Below are 17,899 nucleotides of genomic sequence, written 5' to 3'. Positions count from 1 at the left end.
TGGTTGATGTTTACACAAGAAAAGAGAAAAAGAAAAATGTTTTGCTGAAAATTAGTACATTGTTTATTTTCACAGACAACCATTTAACCTTTTCAAATCAAAAGCTATTGCAAAATGTCACCCAACCCCATCACTAGTTTTTAGTGTCCATTCTTCTCCTTAAGAAGCTCCGTCTGTCTGTCTGTCTGTCACCACAGATAAGGTTTAGTTTTTTTGTTTTATGCCAGATCATCTTTTTTTCAGGTTATTTAATGCTGAATCCAGTAATTTTGGTAAATTTTTTTTTCATTTTAAATTCTTTATATCTTTAAATATTTATTCAAAGTGTTTGGTTTGGTTGTTTTGTTTTTCAGATTATTTAATGCCAAATCCATTTATTTTGGAAAATCCATGAGGTTTTGTTTGGTTGCTTTCTAGAAGAAGATTGTTTTTGGCTTTGGCTTTCCAAACATGATTGAGTTTTGAAAAGTTTATTAATCACATCAATGTTTTGTGCATTTTAAGTCAGGTAGCCAGTATTATCAGGCAGCTTGACCTGGTAGAATAAGGTTAGAAATACTAGTTTACTAGGCCTGTCATGCTTAAACTGAAAATAGAAATTTCCTAGGTCTGTCAGGCTTAAGTTTCACAGAGCAGTTTGCTAGGAGATGGCAATAAAAGAAATATCCTATATATTCCTGCAAAGTGGGAGTAACCAAAAAAAAAGATCTCCAGTGCGAGGAACTAGAAAATGGTCACCCTCATACATAACACCAAATACAAACTGCCCCAACCCACATATTACTCTAGAATGATTCTTTTATAATATCTACTATATATATCGGAAATCAATCTAGCTTAAAATCCAGAATTTGTAAGGCAAGACAAACTTGTCCACATTTCACAAAACATGCTGAAACTTATTGGGGATTATTTAATTCTTGATAGGTCAGAAAGAAATATGTCAGCTAAGGTCACACTTTTGGGAAAGAACATCTGCTGGCATCTATTTATGCATCTAAACTATATTTGATATACAGATGAATCATGCTCAATCTGATTAGTTCTAACATAGATACATCTCTTTATCTACAGTTATACGAGTCAATTTATCTAAAGCTAGATTACATTAGTCTATTTATCTAAAGCTAGATTACATTAGTCTATTTATCTAAAGCTAGATTACATTAGTCTATTTATCTAAAGCTAGATTACATTAGTCTATTTATCTAAAGCTAGATTACATTAGTCTATTTATCTAAAGCTAGATTACATTAGTCTATTTATCTAAAGCTAGATTACATTAGTCTATCTAAAGCTAGATTACATTAGTCTATTTATCTAAAGCTAGATTACATTAGTCTATTTATCTAAAGCTAGATTACATTAGTCTATTTATCTAAAGCTAGATTACATTAGTCTATTTATCTAAAGCTAGATTACATTAGTCTATTTATCTAAAGCTAGATTACATTAGTCTATCTAAAGCTAGATTACATTAGTCTATCTAAAGCTAGATTACATTAGTCTATCTAAAGCTAGATTACATTAGTCTATCTAAAGCTAGATTACATTAGTCTATCTAAAGCTAGATTAGATCAGTCTATTCATCTCAAGTTAGTTTTTTATGGCAAGTGATTGTTTGAGCTCCAATTTATGGTCCGCTCTTGCTATACTTTCACAAAAAACTCTCAACTTGCTACAATCACTATCAACAATTTCTCTCACTCTCTGTCTAAGTCTAAATGCAGATTTCATGAACAAAGGTTCTTTCCTAGAACTGCCTGCCTGTGGAACACTGTTCTGCTGACCCGTTTCCCAGCCAACTACAATATCTTAGTCATCAAGTCCAATGTAAACAAGTTTTTGGAAAACTCTCCTCTTAAATAATTAAATTCCACACAACTTACACCATTAACACTTAATACACTATCACCTACATTTATTAATCCTCATCCTCGAGTGGTCTCTTGTAAAAATGAAAGTTAGGTATGTGTATATGTTTACATATTTCCTTGTGCAGCATTCATTCCTAAGCTAACTGATCATGATGAATTCTAGAACACAACTACTAGATCTAATAGTTGGTAATGTAAGTTCTATTTAGTATAATTTAATTTTATGCAAAAAAGGAAAAGAAAGGCTGAAAGTCCTTCATAAAAATTCAGATATCTGATGTGGGTTAAATTTTAACTATAAGTATTAGATATCAATTAATAAATGTTACCAAAATTTTATTTTATATGAAGTATTTTAAAGGTAGAGGGGGGAGATATAATATTGGCACAATTTGCCATATAAAATTTTAAATATTTCGGATCAGCATTAAATTTTACCAATGAATTCCAATTTCTTCTTAATACCCTTAAGCTTAAGCCTTAAATTTAAGACATTTTCTAGAATAAAAACTCTGTAATATATTTTCATCAAAACTGAAATAAGGATTCTAGACATAACGTTTAGCATAATTATATTTTGTTTATAATCTTCATACGCAAGATTAACATGGTGCAAAACTGTTCTGTGAATTTTGCCTGTCCTAGGAAGGATTATAAGATTTACAAAATATTACTAGCAGTAATATTCTATAAGTATTATCCCACCTAAATAAGAATTGCTCTATATGAAAGATAGAGCAAAAAAATCAAAGTTTAGTCATTCAATGAATTTAAAAATTTATGACGTGAAATGTTTGACTTTCAGATCAAAGATTTTTATTCAAAGAATACATTTGAAATATTTTAACTCCTTATCTTATAAGATTTCAATCTCTAACTATTTGTAATATTTTCTTCTCTGAAGAGATGGTAAACATCGAAATCCTATAGGATAAGGAGCTAAAATATTTCAAATGTATTCTTTGTCTTACATAGAATAATAAAAATCTTTTGATCTGAAACTCAAACATTTCATGTCATAAATTTTTAAATTCATTGAATGACTAAAATTCGATGTGTGTATATGTATGTATATATATATATATAAAACATGAAAATCAACTTCTCAGAAGCTGAACAAAAGATGCAGTCAAGACAGGAGACAGAGTACAAACAAAGAGTTTGATATCCTTTCAGAAAGAGTTTTATGACAATAAGGCTTAACTTAAAAAGTAATTGTAGTTTCACATAATATTAAAAACCTTAATTTGATTATAAATTCAAACCTTTCATTTTTAAGTTGTATTCAAATCAAAAAATATATCAAGAAATTTATGAATACATTCCTGATAACCGGAAACTACAGTAAAGTATTAAATTAAGCCATATATATATATATATATATATATACACACACGCACACACACACACAGAAGTTGACCAAAAAAAACGGGCCCCAACTCTAATTAGGGCCCCGTTTCTTAGTGTTTTGTCTGAATGAAATGAAACTTTGGTCATAACTAGTTTATTATATTCAAAACATCACATCAAAACACAAGGGTCTTTGGCCTTTTTTTCTTCGTTCTACAGCATATGTTCTAGATGGACTCCATTTAGCTTTTGTTTTTTTGGATCACCCTGTATATATATATATACACACACAGTAGAGCTCCAAGATACATTTTTTTTTTTTACGATGTGGGATACATTTTTTTTTCTGGCCCACTGGTTATCGTATTTGTCCTGCCTTACGTTGTTATTTATAATGTTATTTGATTATATACATGTGTATAATATACTGTACTGTATTTTGTTACTAATTTTTAATATGTACTGCATAAAACTTTGCTTAGGCTCCGCCATACAGCAATTTCACCTTACAATTCCAACCCCAGAACGGATTAATGCCATATCCCGAGGGTTCTACTGTGTGTGTGTGTATAATTCAGAATTTATATATATATATATATATATATATATATATAAATTCTGAATTAAATTATGTAGAATTAGAACAGAATTTGTTGTTTGACAAGTGAGTACAAATAATTCTTATAACCTCCCCCCCCACACCCGCCAAAAATCACTGGATTTTCAATGAATGGCTCATCTCATTAGATCCAAATAGATATGAGTACTTATAAATTTTGTTTATTAGCACATATATTGGAAATTAAATTTGAAAGGATAGTGTAAAAAAAGGATACTCCATGGTTAAATGAAATGAGGATACATTTTTATATATATAAAAATTTTTATTCAATTTAGGTAAACAAAATTACCATAATTTGCTAATCTACTATTTCAGTCTAAGGAGACACCGTCAAGCAACAAAATAAAATCTTATTCTTTTTATTAAGCACTATCAAAAATCTTGCTGAAATTCAATAGTTTTTACTCTTGGATATTTTTAATCTGGAATATGTATATGATCTTAATGTAGGAAAATGCCTTTTTTGTTAATTCTTAATTTAAGTTTTTTTTAAGAACTTAATTTAGTCCACAGCTGACTATAAACTCTGGTCCCCCCTCGCCAATCTTTCACGAAAAACACCTGTCTAGCTGAATCCACTGTGAAAAATTTCCCCCACTCTATATCTGTGCCTAAATCAAAACGCGGATTCCATGAACAAAGCTTCTTTCTTAGAACTGCACGCCTGTGGAACTCTGTTCCATCTGCCTGCTTCCCTCCGGACTACAACTTGGATGTCTTCAAGTCCAATGTTAACAAATTCCTAATGAACCGCCCCCTTAATTAAACACTTCATCAAATCTCCACACTAACGTAATGTACTTGCAATAACCCTTATCCCTGAGTGGCTTCCGGGCCTTGATAAGTGGTGATCACTGTGTAAAAAAAAAAAAAAAAAAAAAAAAAAAACTAAGATTACCACCAAGTGAAAAATGATACTTGCACAGTATGTGAAAATGTGCCTCGGTGTGGGTACTGCCAGATACGGGCATCATGTTCGACCACTTTAACAAGCCATACATTTAGAGAGAAACACGTGTTTGAATCCTGTACAAGTCTTATTTTTCACTTTGAAGCATTTTTTGTTCATATCCAGTCCCGAATACTAAATAAATCACTTGTTTAGTAATAGTACTCATGCAAACAATAGCATCAGCAAATAAGCGTTGAAACACATAACATAGTATACCCGCACACACTATCACGTAGAGTGAAAATATAATCTACTTATGATAGATATTATCTATTGTTTCAAAATCAGTCAGGCTACCAAAACATTTGTCATCAGTTTTTAACAAAGAGCAATGTTTTAAGTAAAAGCTGAAAATAAATTTTAAAACAAGATTTACATTAGTGTTTATGAAATAAATAATAAATCTTTGATTTTTGATGATAATTGAAAATGAAAACATGAAATGATTCTACGTGGCTTCCACAGTGAATGTGCGTTTGTGTGTGAGATTGAAATTGGCTCAGTGCTAATCTCGACATTAGATTCACTGTGTCTCGGCTAAGAATGAAGAATTTCTGTACATGACTTTTGGAAAACAGGAAAGCATGTAAATTTTAGGTGTTACCATTTTTAATAAATTTTTTTTTTTATTAAATTTCATTCATATATATATATATATATATATTTCTGTAGAAATATATTTTCTTATAATATATACCAATCCTTATTTAAGAAGCTCAATGTAATTACAGAGCAATATAGTAAATAAATGACAAAAAAACTATATACCAAAATTCATGATGTTGACCATCTTATTTATTCTACTTCATTTCCTTTTGACGGATTGATTGCTGCTATTTCTTCTGATGAGTTAAGGGCATAATAGATTCACTGATTGATATAAAGATTCTGCGCTACGAAACAGATAATGTCAAGAATTGTAAATGTCGACTGAATTAAAGGAGTAAATATGGTCAACATCATGAATTTCGGAATATAGTTTTTTGTCATTTATTCACTATATATATATATATATATATATAGTCAATTATTTGTTACATGTTCTGTAATTACATTGAGCTTCATAAATTAAAAGATTGGTATAAATAAAAGGTGAAATATACTTGAAAAGAAAACATTTCCACAGAAATATATATATATATATATATATATATATATATTAATGATGGGGGCGATTTCAATATTTTCCCCAATTCCAATACAATTACCAATTTTGTTCTAAATTTCTGATTCCAATACAATTATGGATTCCTATTCTTTGGAAACCGTTAAATATTTGTTTTATTTCCAGATTGCCGTAAATACCCATGTAATTTGTGCATATATTTACGCAACTATATATAAAAAGAAATACACTTGGTAATAAATAGATTTTAATTTTACTATCAGTTTAAAATCAATGAATATTCATCATTTGAGCATTAGTTCCAGTGACAGGAAATTAAGTTTTACAAAAAAAGTTTTTGACATCGGAAAATAGGAAACAATTTTTCTGATTCTGATACTCCCAAAAGTTGAAATTCTGATTAATTGTTCCAACATTAATAAATTATATATATATACACACAGACATTTATATATACATGTTTATACATATTTTTATAAACATTTACATATAACACATGTGTGTGTTTATATATATTATATATAATTTAAATAAATATATACATATATATATAATTTAAATAAATACACACGCATGTGTATTTATTTATATATGTGAATTGGTTGTAAGCTATGGCTGTTTGTACCAAGAGCCAAACAAGTAAAGAAGAATATTGTTTCTCTGTCAAACATTTCAACATAAAAATGAAGTTGAAAATTTATTTTTCTTCATGTAATTAGCTTGACAGAAATGTCATCACATCAACAAAGAATGTCAATCAAGAGAAAAGGTTGACAAGTCATCAACAAATGATGAAATATTTGAATTTTTTCATCTACAAGCAAACCATCAGGAAAAAATCCTGGTATTATATATCTCAAGTTATAGGTGTTCAAGAGTGATAACTCACAAATTTAACAAGGTTATTAAGAGTGCTTGATAAAAGAAGAGCAATATTTTTTTTAAGTCGCCTGGTGAGGACTTGTGGTTTTAACCGACCATGTGTCCGAAACATTAGCATTTCCAGTGTCCTTGTAAATTTATTTATATTAATATATACTAGTGGGACCTGTGAAAATTCCACAGGGGACTTGTATGTAATATATTGATGTTGGCATTCTGTTCAGTGTAAATGGAGACGCTCTGATATTATTGTAGCTTTTTTGCTAAAACTGCAAAAGTATTTATCCAAGCAAGCAAGGATGCCCAGTGTAGCCCGGTCGTAATGTATGCTTAAATATGATATTTTAATTTTTGCAGATTTCGTGTATATTATTATAGAGTAAATGTTCTATCGATTTTTATGTGTTATAAAGTTGTGATTTCAAAAATAAATTAAAAAAATATCCATATGACTTAGGGTGCATTAGTTTGAATCGAAACAGAAATAAAAACTTATGAAAGAAATGTATGTATATATAACTTGAGTTTCTTCAGTCATAATCGAAACCAAAACTTATGAAGAATTCTTGATAAAATTATTTATAAAAAAACGTAGATGATTTAAGTGTCATTAGCTATAATCGAAACCAAAACTTATGAAGAATTCTTGGTAAAATTATATATGACAAAAAAATAGAACATAACAATTAAACGACCCAGATGTAAGCGTGACACTCTAAAGAACACACACACCATCGTATTAATATATAGATATGTATATATTAAAAATGTATTTATTTCATAAATTTGTAAGGTTAATTAAAATGTAAAATAATTCTTCCTCTTCCAAAAGAAAAAAAAATGGTACGTATTTATTAGAATTAAAATAATGTAAATATAAATTGAATAATCATACAAATGAAGTCATTTTAAAATGAGAATTTAGGACGCGAAGGAGATGACCTTTGAAAAAAGTAACACACACACACAACCTAAATTAAAAAATAAATATTTAATATCCCCTTATAATATTTCCTTAAAATAAATCTTTCCTCTCATTAAAAATCGAACAACTCTGGTTCATTATCCAGAAATGCCATCTACATGTATGGAAGTCAATCGGTGTAGAATTAAATTCATCCTTTTTATATTTGCTTATGTTTGGGATCCTTAAAACCTAATTAATTCAACTTTAACAAGACAAGAAAAAGAAATCATGTAGTTAATAAAAAATCAAATAAAAATCTGATTTTTTTTTTTTTTTTTGTTATTTTACAAAACGTTATATGGCCTGGATTATCTCTCTTAGTCCAAAAGGATTTATTTTCCTTCCAATTTTGCCTGCACGTACTTGCAACAGAAAGAAAATATTGCATTCCAAACATCACATAAATTGATCAATTAGTTTCATTTTTAAAAAGAAAATCATTTTCTTAAGCAAATTTGAATTTTTCTAATGTCCCCATGTCAAGAAAAACCTTCTAAAATCTTGCAAGTTTGAATTAGTTGGAGTTATTTTCCTTGTTTTCAAAATGGCATCACGATATGGTCGGTGTTCGTTTGGCTACAAAATTTGATTTCCTGATTTGAAAATAGAACTACTTGATCAATTTACATAATTTTTTGGTGTACAATATTTTCTGTCACAGGTGCATATATCATATGGATCTTTATTTTTGTTTTGTAATATAAGGGAGTAATTTTGAACAAGCACCAGAATTTGCTGACTTAAAAATTTAAAAAAATCATTTTAATGACAATATGATTGATTGTAAAATGATCTGCACGGGATGGATTTCTACCAGTACTTTGTTTCATTTTCAATTTTTGATAATAGAGACTCCAAAGATGTGACTCATGTTAGCCATTTTTTTCTAATTCTCAAGTAACATTCGACACTTGTTTTTCAAACCATATAAAGGCTTTATAATAAGTTAAAACACTACAAATAGTTTATAATAAGTTAAAACACTACAAATAGTTTATAATAGGTTAAAACACTACAAATAGTTTATAATAGGTTAAAACACTACAAATAGTTTATAATAGGTTAAAACACTACAAATAGTTTATAATAAGTTAAAACACTACAAATAGTTTATAAGTTAAAACACTACAAATAGTTTATAAGTTAAAACACTACAAATAGTTTATAAGTTAAAACACTACAAATAGTTTATAAGTTAAAACACTACAAATAGTTTATAAGTTAAAACACTACAAATAGTTTATAAGTTAAAACACTACAAATAGTTTATAAGTTAAAACACTACAAATAGTTTATAAGTTAAAACACTACAAATAGTTTATAAGTTAAAACACTACAAATAGTTTATAAGTTAAAACACTACAAATAGTTTATAATAAGTTAAAACACTACAAATAGTTTATAATAAGTTAAAACACTACAAATAGTTTATAATAAGTTAAAACACTACAAATAGTTTATAATAAGTTAAAACACTACAAATAGTTTATAATAAGTTAAAACACTACAAATAGTTTATAATAAGTTAAAACACTACAAATAGTTTATAATAAGTTAAAACACTACAAATAGTTTATAATAAGTTAAAACATTACAAATAGTTTATAATAAGTTAAAACACTACAAATAGTTTATAATAAGTTAAAACACTACAAATAGTTTATAATAAGTTAAAACACTACAAATAGTTTATAATAAGTTAAAACATTACAAATAGTTCATAATAAGCTCAAACACTACAAATAGTTTATAATAAGTTAAAACACTACAAATAGTTTATAATAAGTTAAAACACTACAAATAGTTTATAATAAGTTCAAGCACTACAAATAGTTTATAATAAGTTCAAACACTACAAATAGTTTATAATAAGTTCAAACACTACAAATAGTTTATAATAAGTTCAAACACTACAAATAGTTTATAATAAGTTAAAACACTACAAATAGTTTATAATAAGTTAAAACACTACAAATAGTTTATAATAAGTTAAAACACTACAAATAGTTTATAATAAGTTAAAACACTACAAATAGTTTATAATAAGTTAAAAATCTACAAATAGTTTATAATAAGTTAAAACACTACAAATAGTTTATAATAAGTTAAAACACTACAAATAGTTTATAATAAGTTAAAACACTACAAATAGTTTATAATAAGTTAAAACACTACAAATAGTTTATAATAAGTTAAAACACTATAAATAGTTTATAATAAGTTAAAACACTATAAATAGTTTATAAGTTAAAACACTATAAATAGTTTATAATAAGTTAAAACACTATAAATAGTTTATAATAAGTTAAAACACTATAAATAGTTTATAATAAGTTAAAACACTATAAATAGTTAGGCAAAAAAAGTTATCCTGCTTTTGATAACATTATTATTACCAGTTTTTGTTTTTCTTGTTTATAATAAATAATGCCCACATTTTGTTTTAATAAATATGTATATGACAAACTTTTTTAAAAATAAATACGTACATGACAATTTTTTGGATAAATACGTATGACAATTTTTTTTTAATAAATATATATATATGACAATTTTTTTTTTAAATAAATATGTATAGGACAATTTTTTTGTTTTTAAATAAATATGTATATGAGACAATTTTTTTTTATAAATACGTATATAACAAATTTTTTGAATAAATATGTATATGACAAATTTTTTAAAAATACGTATATGACAAATTTTTTAAAAATAAATACGTATATGACAAATTTTTTAAAAATAAATACGTATATGACAAATTTTTTAAAAATAAATACGTATATGACAAATTTTTTATAAATAAATACGTATATGACAAATTTTTTCAAAATAAATACGTATATGACAAATATTTTCAAAATAAATACGTATATGACAAATTTTTTCAAAATAAATACGTATATGACAAATTTTTTCAAAATAAATACGTATATGACAAATTTTTTCAAAATAAATACGTATATGACAAATTTTTTTTAATAAATATGTGAAAAATTTTTTATATCATTTGACAACAGAGTATATGAAATGATTAATTCATTTCTTGAAAGTCAAGAAACAAGCTGATGGCAAGCAAAATACAAGCATTTTGTGATGGCTTTATATATGTTAACAGGCATTTCATTTATTTAGAAAGTTTTCTTCATTCTGTAAACATAAAGTAAAGAAAACACAATCAGATACAATGCACAAATTGCCAAATTAGAAATGAGCCGATGAGTTAACTAACCTCGCCAGGGGATGGTTCAGTGACATGATTGTAGCTGGGAGAGAGGGTGTCCATTTCATTTTGACCATTGGCAGCTGTTGAAGGGGTCGATTCATTTGGAGGGTTGGCACCTGAAGAGGGAGAAAAACAAAATACTTGGGGCTATAACATTTTTATCGACAATTTAAACACATTAAAACATGCTTTTGGACTCGTTTTCATATTATTTGCATTATTTGGACCAATGTTCTGATTGATATAACCTCAGTGTCTCTCGAGTTAAACCTGGAACTTTTTCTGTCAAACTCAAGAATCTATACAGAATTTCAAACTGACACCCTGTATTTAATCCACAGGAGTAGTATGCTTTCATTCTGTCAACCATAAACTGGCTAGAAGTCCTAAGTAATTTACAATTGTATTTTGAGAGTCATCCACACTGAGATTTGACCCTTCGACCTCCAAAAGAGTAACTTACAATTGAATTTTATCAAGTACTTTATCCATTACGCAACAGGTAAAGACCCAGTTATGGTTAACGGAATGAAAGCATATTAAGTTAATGGATAAAATAAAGTGTTCTGCTTGAAATCCTGTGCAGATTCCTGAGCTTGACAAGATACCTGAAAACTGTTAAAGGTTACATCATCTTAAACGTTATAAGAACGCCGCTAAAGATGAGAACAGTAGTTTGAATAATCCAAATAATATGAAGCATTAATCCTCATCTCAAAAATTTAGAAACGTAAAACTCTTGCTTGTTTGATCGACAGACTTCTGCACAGATTTTACGAAGATCGTGCCTCAAAATTGTCTGATCTGCATGAAATCCTCCTTGTTAATCGCAGTTATTCATTAAAAGTGCAAGATTGCAGGTTTTTATTACCAATACAGCCCAGCAAGGTTCATTGGTTGTATACAAAGTTGGGAAAGATTTGGTCCAGATCACGCAAAGGAACTGTACAGAAGAAGTGTTGTCACTAGCACTTCATTGATTTGTGTGCCCGCACGTGAAACATCTTTGCCACACACAGAGGTAGAGATGACCAAAAGACAACAGATCCTGGTTTCATCTTCTGAACTGTTGAGCAACTAGCAAGATTTAAAATAAAAGATCAACTGACAAAATCTGTCCAATTTATTTAACGAAATGTTTCAATGCAAATTTGCATCACCTGTTGTACATCAGGTCTATCAGTCGAGCCGTTCAAGCATTTCCAAGGCAGAGTCAAAAAAGTATATATATAGTTTCGCACACAAATGGTGAATTTAACTTTCTTTTTTTTTTTCAATTTTGTTCTGGAAAATATTTTTCAAAAACAATCATAAAAAAATATGATACAAGAAAAATTCTAAAAACAAATATATATATAAAGTCTTGGAAATTTTTTAACCTTAAAAACTATATAAAAAAAAAAAACTTATTTAATTTTTATATTTTTTATCATCCGTTAGAAAACTATTTAGTAAGTCATTTAATAACCTGCAATTAATGCATCAACTTATTTTCTCGAATTCATTATAGTACTAATGTTAATTTAAGGGATCATCAGTTGTTTACCATGAAACACTGTTTCAGGGATTTAAAAACAAAACATTAAATCATGGCTCCCCAGCAGTGTTGATCAAACACCACCTCCCTTAATCTTAAGAAAAAATGTTACAGGTATTAGATCTAGTTTTCGATGTCAAATCAACAAATTTTGAGGGGGCAGATACCATGTCCGACACGGATTTTTTTTCAAATTTGCTACACTTATAGATCTCCATGAAAGAAATTGAGTGTCACCTATTCAACTTCTCAAGGTCAAGGGGTTCCTGAGATATGACCTTGACCTTTTTTTACAAAAAATGTGAATAGTGACCAACTTTAAAAGACAATATCTAAGTTGTTTATTGACTTACAAAGTTCATTAATATATCACTCTAAAGTACTTGGATAGATGTACAATTTTATTTGGATATATTTTTTTTAGAGATCAAATAAAAAAGTTAACCATGACCTTTTACCTGACTTATCTCAAAAACCGGTATTTTAATTTTTTTTTTTTTTTAAATTTTGGTAAAAGATTTGTCTATGTTAGGATAGTATATATTCCAAATTTCATGATGGGCCTTCCACTAGAACTGTTGCTACAGCATTTTATAGAAGTAGGCAAAATTCAAAATGGCAGAATTTAGTACCTGTTCCTTTATATAAAAAAAACATTTTACTATTTCGCAATATAGTCAAGTTGTATATCCTTGGAAAGCTATTTTAATGCTGATTAATGTTCACATAAGGACAATGGTCATGAAATCAATAAAAAAAAATTTGGTGATGAAACTGAATTTTCATTCTTTTTTTTATGCAACAGATTTTCTTTTTTGTGGAAAAACGATATGTGATATAAAAAAGAATTCTGATTCCATCGCACAAAAATACACTTATATGGCAAATTTCATTGCTTAATCTTGTGTTTTAACAAAGATATGGCTTTTTTACTGAAAAAGTAGTGTAAAAAATGTGACAAAATGCATACGATCTTAAAGAGGGAAAAATGTACAAACATGCAGGGCACAAACATAATCATAACTTCCCTATTTTTAGTCAGATTTAAAAAAATTTTAAAGATTCTTTCTCAGGTCATCAAGCTCTTTCGATCTATACCATTATTGAGATATTTTAAGCAATTTGAATTTTTTCATGTTTATTTAATACTGTCAGAATTCAAATGAGAGATATTTTTAATATTTTCTTGCATACAATTCCAGAAGAGAATGTTTTCTGTCCTGTCATGTTAGTCAATATTATGAAATTATTGAGAAGTTGAATAGGTGCCATTCAATTCCTTTCATGGAGAACTATAAGTGCAGCAAATTCGAAAAAAATCTGTGTCGGACATGGGTCACCCTCTTGTTGATTTGCTATGGAATGAACCACATGTGTATATCAATGTTACAGATGGTTTTAAAATGACGAAAGAGGGTGATCAGATGTTCTACTTTATCTAATAAACAGCCTTTCCCTACCACTAGTGAGGGGTACCCGGTGTTGCCCGGGTGTTTGTAGGTGTGTGTGAAAAAAACCCGAAATGTGAAAAAAAAAACAGGTGCCCGTGAAAAAAAGTACGAAGCCTTGACGACGTGCAGTTGGAAAATAGTAAAGTGTGAAAAAAAAAAAACAGGTGCGCGTTTTTGATTGACATGACGGCGATAGCTATTCAGCAGTTAGCATTTTGTACGGGACAGTTTTTAATGAGGTCAATAAATCGGTTTGTTTGTTTTTAAAAACCCGTTCCCTCGTCTCGAAATGAAAGCTACCGTCTAATATGACGAAGTCGACATTGAATAAACGTTACTTAGCTCTCTAGAGACCACTGGCTCTGGGCCTGTGATTAGAGTCGAGTTTCGCTTTTTATTTATACCGAAAACCGAATGTAACGCGTGCCGATGCAGGGAAATGTGGAATAATTAACGTTTGAAAGTCAATAAAATTAAATAGACAGGCGAGCTCCATGGTTAACTGTGAGATATTACAATTTATAGATGATATAAAAAGTTTTAAGTGAGCGCTTCTCTGAAAGAAGCCTTTTGTGGACATCGAGGAAAAGCGTACATACATACATACATTTTCGCTTTTATATTTATAGATTATTCCTTAAATGGAACATAATTTTTGAAGTATTGCAGAATTCATAATTTGATTCAAAATTCGAATTTTATCACATATTTGCATAAAACTAACTTGATTCCAATAGTCCATATATAATACTTTCACATAAATTGCAAAAATTATTTATCTAATCTCCAAACTATAATAAACTTATATTACAAAACAATTATATTGAAAGTAAATTCAATAGTTGGCAGGATAAAAGTTCTAAAAAATTTAAAAAAAATTAAAAAAAAAAAAATTTTTTTAAATAAAGTTTAAACTTACCCGATGGTATGAAGATATTCTGAATGGGGGGTGCCGCTGTGGTGGAGGGTAAAACATTGAAAAGATTTTCAGGAACTGCTTGGGTGGAGGCGGTTGGGTTCATCACATCGACATATTTGCTTCTAGCTCCTGAAACAATAAACAACTACTTTTAAAAAAATCTACACCTATGCTAGGTCATATTTTTTTTTTTTTTTTACCCAGGCATCACCACATTATCAAGGCCAAGAGGCTACTCGAGGATAAGGGTTAAAGAGTGTACAGTAGAAATTGGATAATATAGTAATCATTAGTAATGGAAATTCGGTAAATTTGTTAACTTATATGGCACGGCTCATCAAGAACTTGTTTACGTTAGACTTGAAGACAATCATATTGTAGTCAGTCGGAAAGCAGGAAAACGGAAGACAATTCCACAGGCGTGCAGTTCTAAGAAAGAAGCTTTGTTCATTGAATCTACGTTTAGGTTTAGGCACAGATAACGAGTGGGAGGAATTATTGATAGTGTTTTCAGCTAGATGAGTGTTTCTTGTGAAAGTTTGGTGAGAGGGGACTATCGACTGAAGCTCAGTCAAACACTTTCCATGAAAATAACGATACATCAGAGACAAACTCGCAACATCTCTTCTGTGAGATAGAGGTTGCAGGGAAGAGAAAAGGACATCTCCTACGAGGCTACGAAGTCTTTTTTGAACTCTATCAAGGCAGGACAAGTCCTTTCTAGCAGCTCCTGCCCAGATGTGGCAACAGTATTCTATCTTAAACGTTTCAAAGCAATTCAGTTTTTATCTTCAAAAACGTTTCAAAGCAATTCAGTTTTTATCTTCAAAAACGTTTCAAAGCAATTCAGTTTTTATCTTCAAAAACGTTTCAAAGCAATTCAGTTTTATCTTCAAAAACGTTTCAAAGCAATTCAGTTTTTATCTTCAAAAACGTTTCAAAGCAATTCAGTTTTTATCTTCAAAAACGTTTCAAAGCAATTCAGTTTTTATCTTCAAAAACGTTTCAAAGCAATTCAGTCTTTATCTTCAAAAACGTTTCAAAGCAATTCAGTTTTTATCTTCAAAAACGTTTCAAAGCAATTCAGTTTTTATCTTCAAAAACGTTTCAAAGCAATTCAGTTTTTATCTTCAAAAACGTTTCAAAGCAATTCAGTTTTTATCTTCAAAAACGTTTCAAAGCAATTCAGTCTTTATCTTCAAAAACGTTTCAAAGCAATTCAGTCTTTATCTTCAAAAACGTTTCAAAGCAATTCAGTTTTTATCTTCAAAAACGTTTCAAAGCAATTCAGTTTTTATCTTCAAAAACGTTTCAAAGCAATTCAGTTTTTATCTTCAAAAACGTTTCAAAGCAATTCAGTCTTTATCTTCAAAAACGTTTCAAAGCAATTCAGTTTTTATCTTCAAAAACGTTTCAAAGCAATTCAGTTTTTATCTTCAAAAAGGTTTCAAAGCAATTCAGTTTTTATCTTCAAAAACGTTTCAAAGCAATTCAGTCTTTATCTTCAAAAACGTTTCAAAGCAATTCAGTTTTTATCTTCAAAAACGTTTCAAAGCAATTCAGTCTTTATCTTCAAAAAGGTTTCAAAGCAATTCAGTTTTTATCTTCAAAAACGTTTCAAAGCAATTCAGTTTTTATCTTCAAAAACGTTTCAAAGCAATTCAGTCTTTATCTTCAAAAAGGTTTCAAAGCAATTCAGTTTTTATCTTCAAAAACGTTTCAAAGCAATTCAGTTTTTATCTTCAAAAACGTTTCAAAGCAATTCAGTTTTTATCTTCAAAATCGTTTCAAAGCAATTCAGTCTTTATCTTCAAAAACGTTTCAAAGCAATTCAGTTTTTATCTTCAAAAACGTTTCAAAGCAATTCAGTTTTTATCTTCAAAAACGTTTCAAAGCAATTCAGTTTTTATCTTCAAAAACGTTTCAAAGCAATTCAGTTTTTATCTTCAAAAACGTTTCAAAGCAATTCAGTTTTTATCTTCAAAAACGTTTCAAAGCAATTCAGTCTTTATCTTCAAAAAGGTTTCAAAGCAATTCAGTTTTTATCTTCAAAAACGTTTCAAAGCAATTCAGTTTTTATCTTCAAAAACGTTTCAAAGCAATTCAGTCTTTATCTTCAAAAACGTTTCAAAGCAATTCAGTCTTTATCTTCAAAAACGTTTCAAAGCAATTCAGTCTTTATCTTCAAAAACGTTTCAAAGCAATTCAGTTTTTATCTTCAAAAACGTTTCAAAGCAATTCAGTCTTTATCTTCAAAAACGTTTCAAAGCAATTCAGTTTTTATCTTCAAAAACGTTTCAAAGCAATTCAGTCTTTATCTTCAAAAACGTTTCAAAGCAATTCAGTCTTTATCTTCAAAAACGTTTCAAAGCAATTCAGTCTTTATCTTCAAAAACGTTTCAAAGCAATTCAGTCTTTATCTTCAAAAACGTTTCAAAGCAATTCAGTCTTTATCTTCAAAAACGTTTCAAAGCAATTCAGTTTTTATCTTCAAAAACGTTTCAAAGCAATTCAGTTTTTATCTTCAAAAACGTTTCAAAGCAATTCAGTTTTTATCTTCAAAAACGTTTCAAAGCAATTCAGTTTTTATCTTCAAAAACGTTTCAAAGCAATTCAGTTTTTATCTTCAAAAACGTTTCAAAGCAATTCAGTTTTTATCTTCAAAAACGTTTCAAAGCAATTCAGTCTTTATCTTCAAAAACGTTTCAAAGCAATTCAGTTTTTATCTTCAAAAACGTTTCAAAGCAATTCAGTTTTTATCTTCAAAAACGTTTCAAAGCAATTCAGTCTTTATCTTCAAAAACGTTTCAAAGCAATTCAGTCTTTATCTTCAAAAACGTTTCAAAGCAATTCAGTCTTTATCTTCAAAAACGTTTCAAAGCAATTCAGTTTTTATCTTCAAACCTTCTACACACAAAACATTTCATTTTTGTTAGATGCTACTTAGCAATATTATGCTTTTAAGTGTTTGCCAACTTATTATGATTCGT

General features: G+C 28.6%; 1 protein-coding gene across 12 annotated transcripts in view; it reads right to left on the bottom strand.

The window, feature by feature from the left end:
* Positions 1–17,899, bottom strand: part of LOC145254806 (uncharacterized) — a 400,418-nt gene that overhangs the window by 40,269 nt on the left and 342,250 nt on the right. For all 12 annotated transcript variants that reach the window (XR_013863805.1, XM_080113605.1, XM_080113609.1 and 9 more), the window contains 2 exons: positions 14,910–15,038; positions 11,009–11,118 (listed from right to left, as the gene is read on the bottom strand). Coding sequence is in view for 11 of the 12 variants with exons in the window: in XM_080113605.1 (XP_079969731.1) it covers positions 11,009–11,118; positions 14,910–15,038 (239 nt within the window). In the remaining variant the exon portion in view is untranslated. The remainder of the gene's footprint in view (positions 1–11,008; positions 11,119–14,909; positions 15,039–17,899) is intronic.

This window comes from Euprymna scolopes, chromosome 30, assembly GCF_053919585.1.
Source record: "Euprymna scolopes isolate OS-2025 chromosome 30, ASM5391958v1, whole genome shotgun sequence".
Taxonomy (NCBI): Eukaryota; Metazoa; Mollusca; class Cephalopoda; order Sepiida; family Sepiolidae; genus Euprymna; species Euprymna scolopes.
Note: the sequence above shows the minus strand (reverse complement) of the source record. Positions and strands in the feature narration are given on the sequence as shown.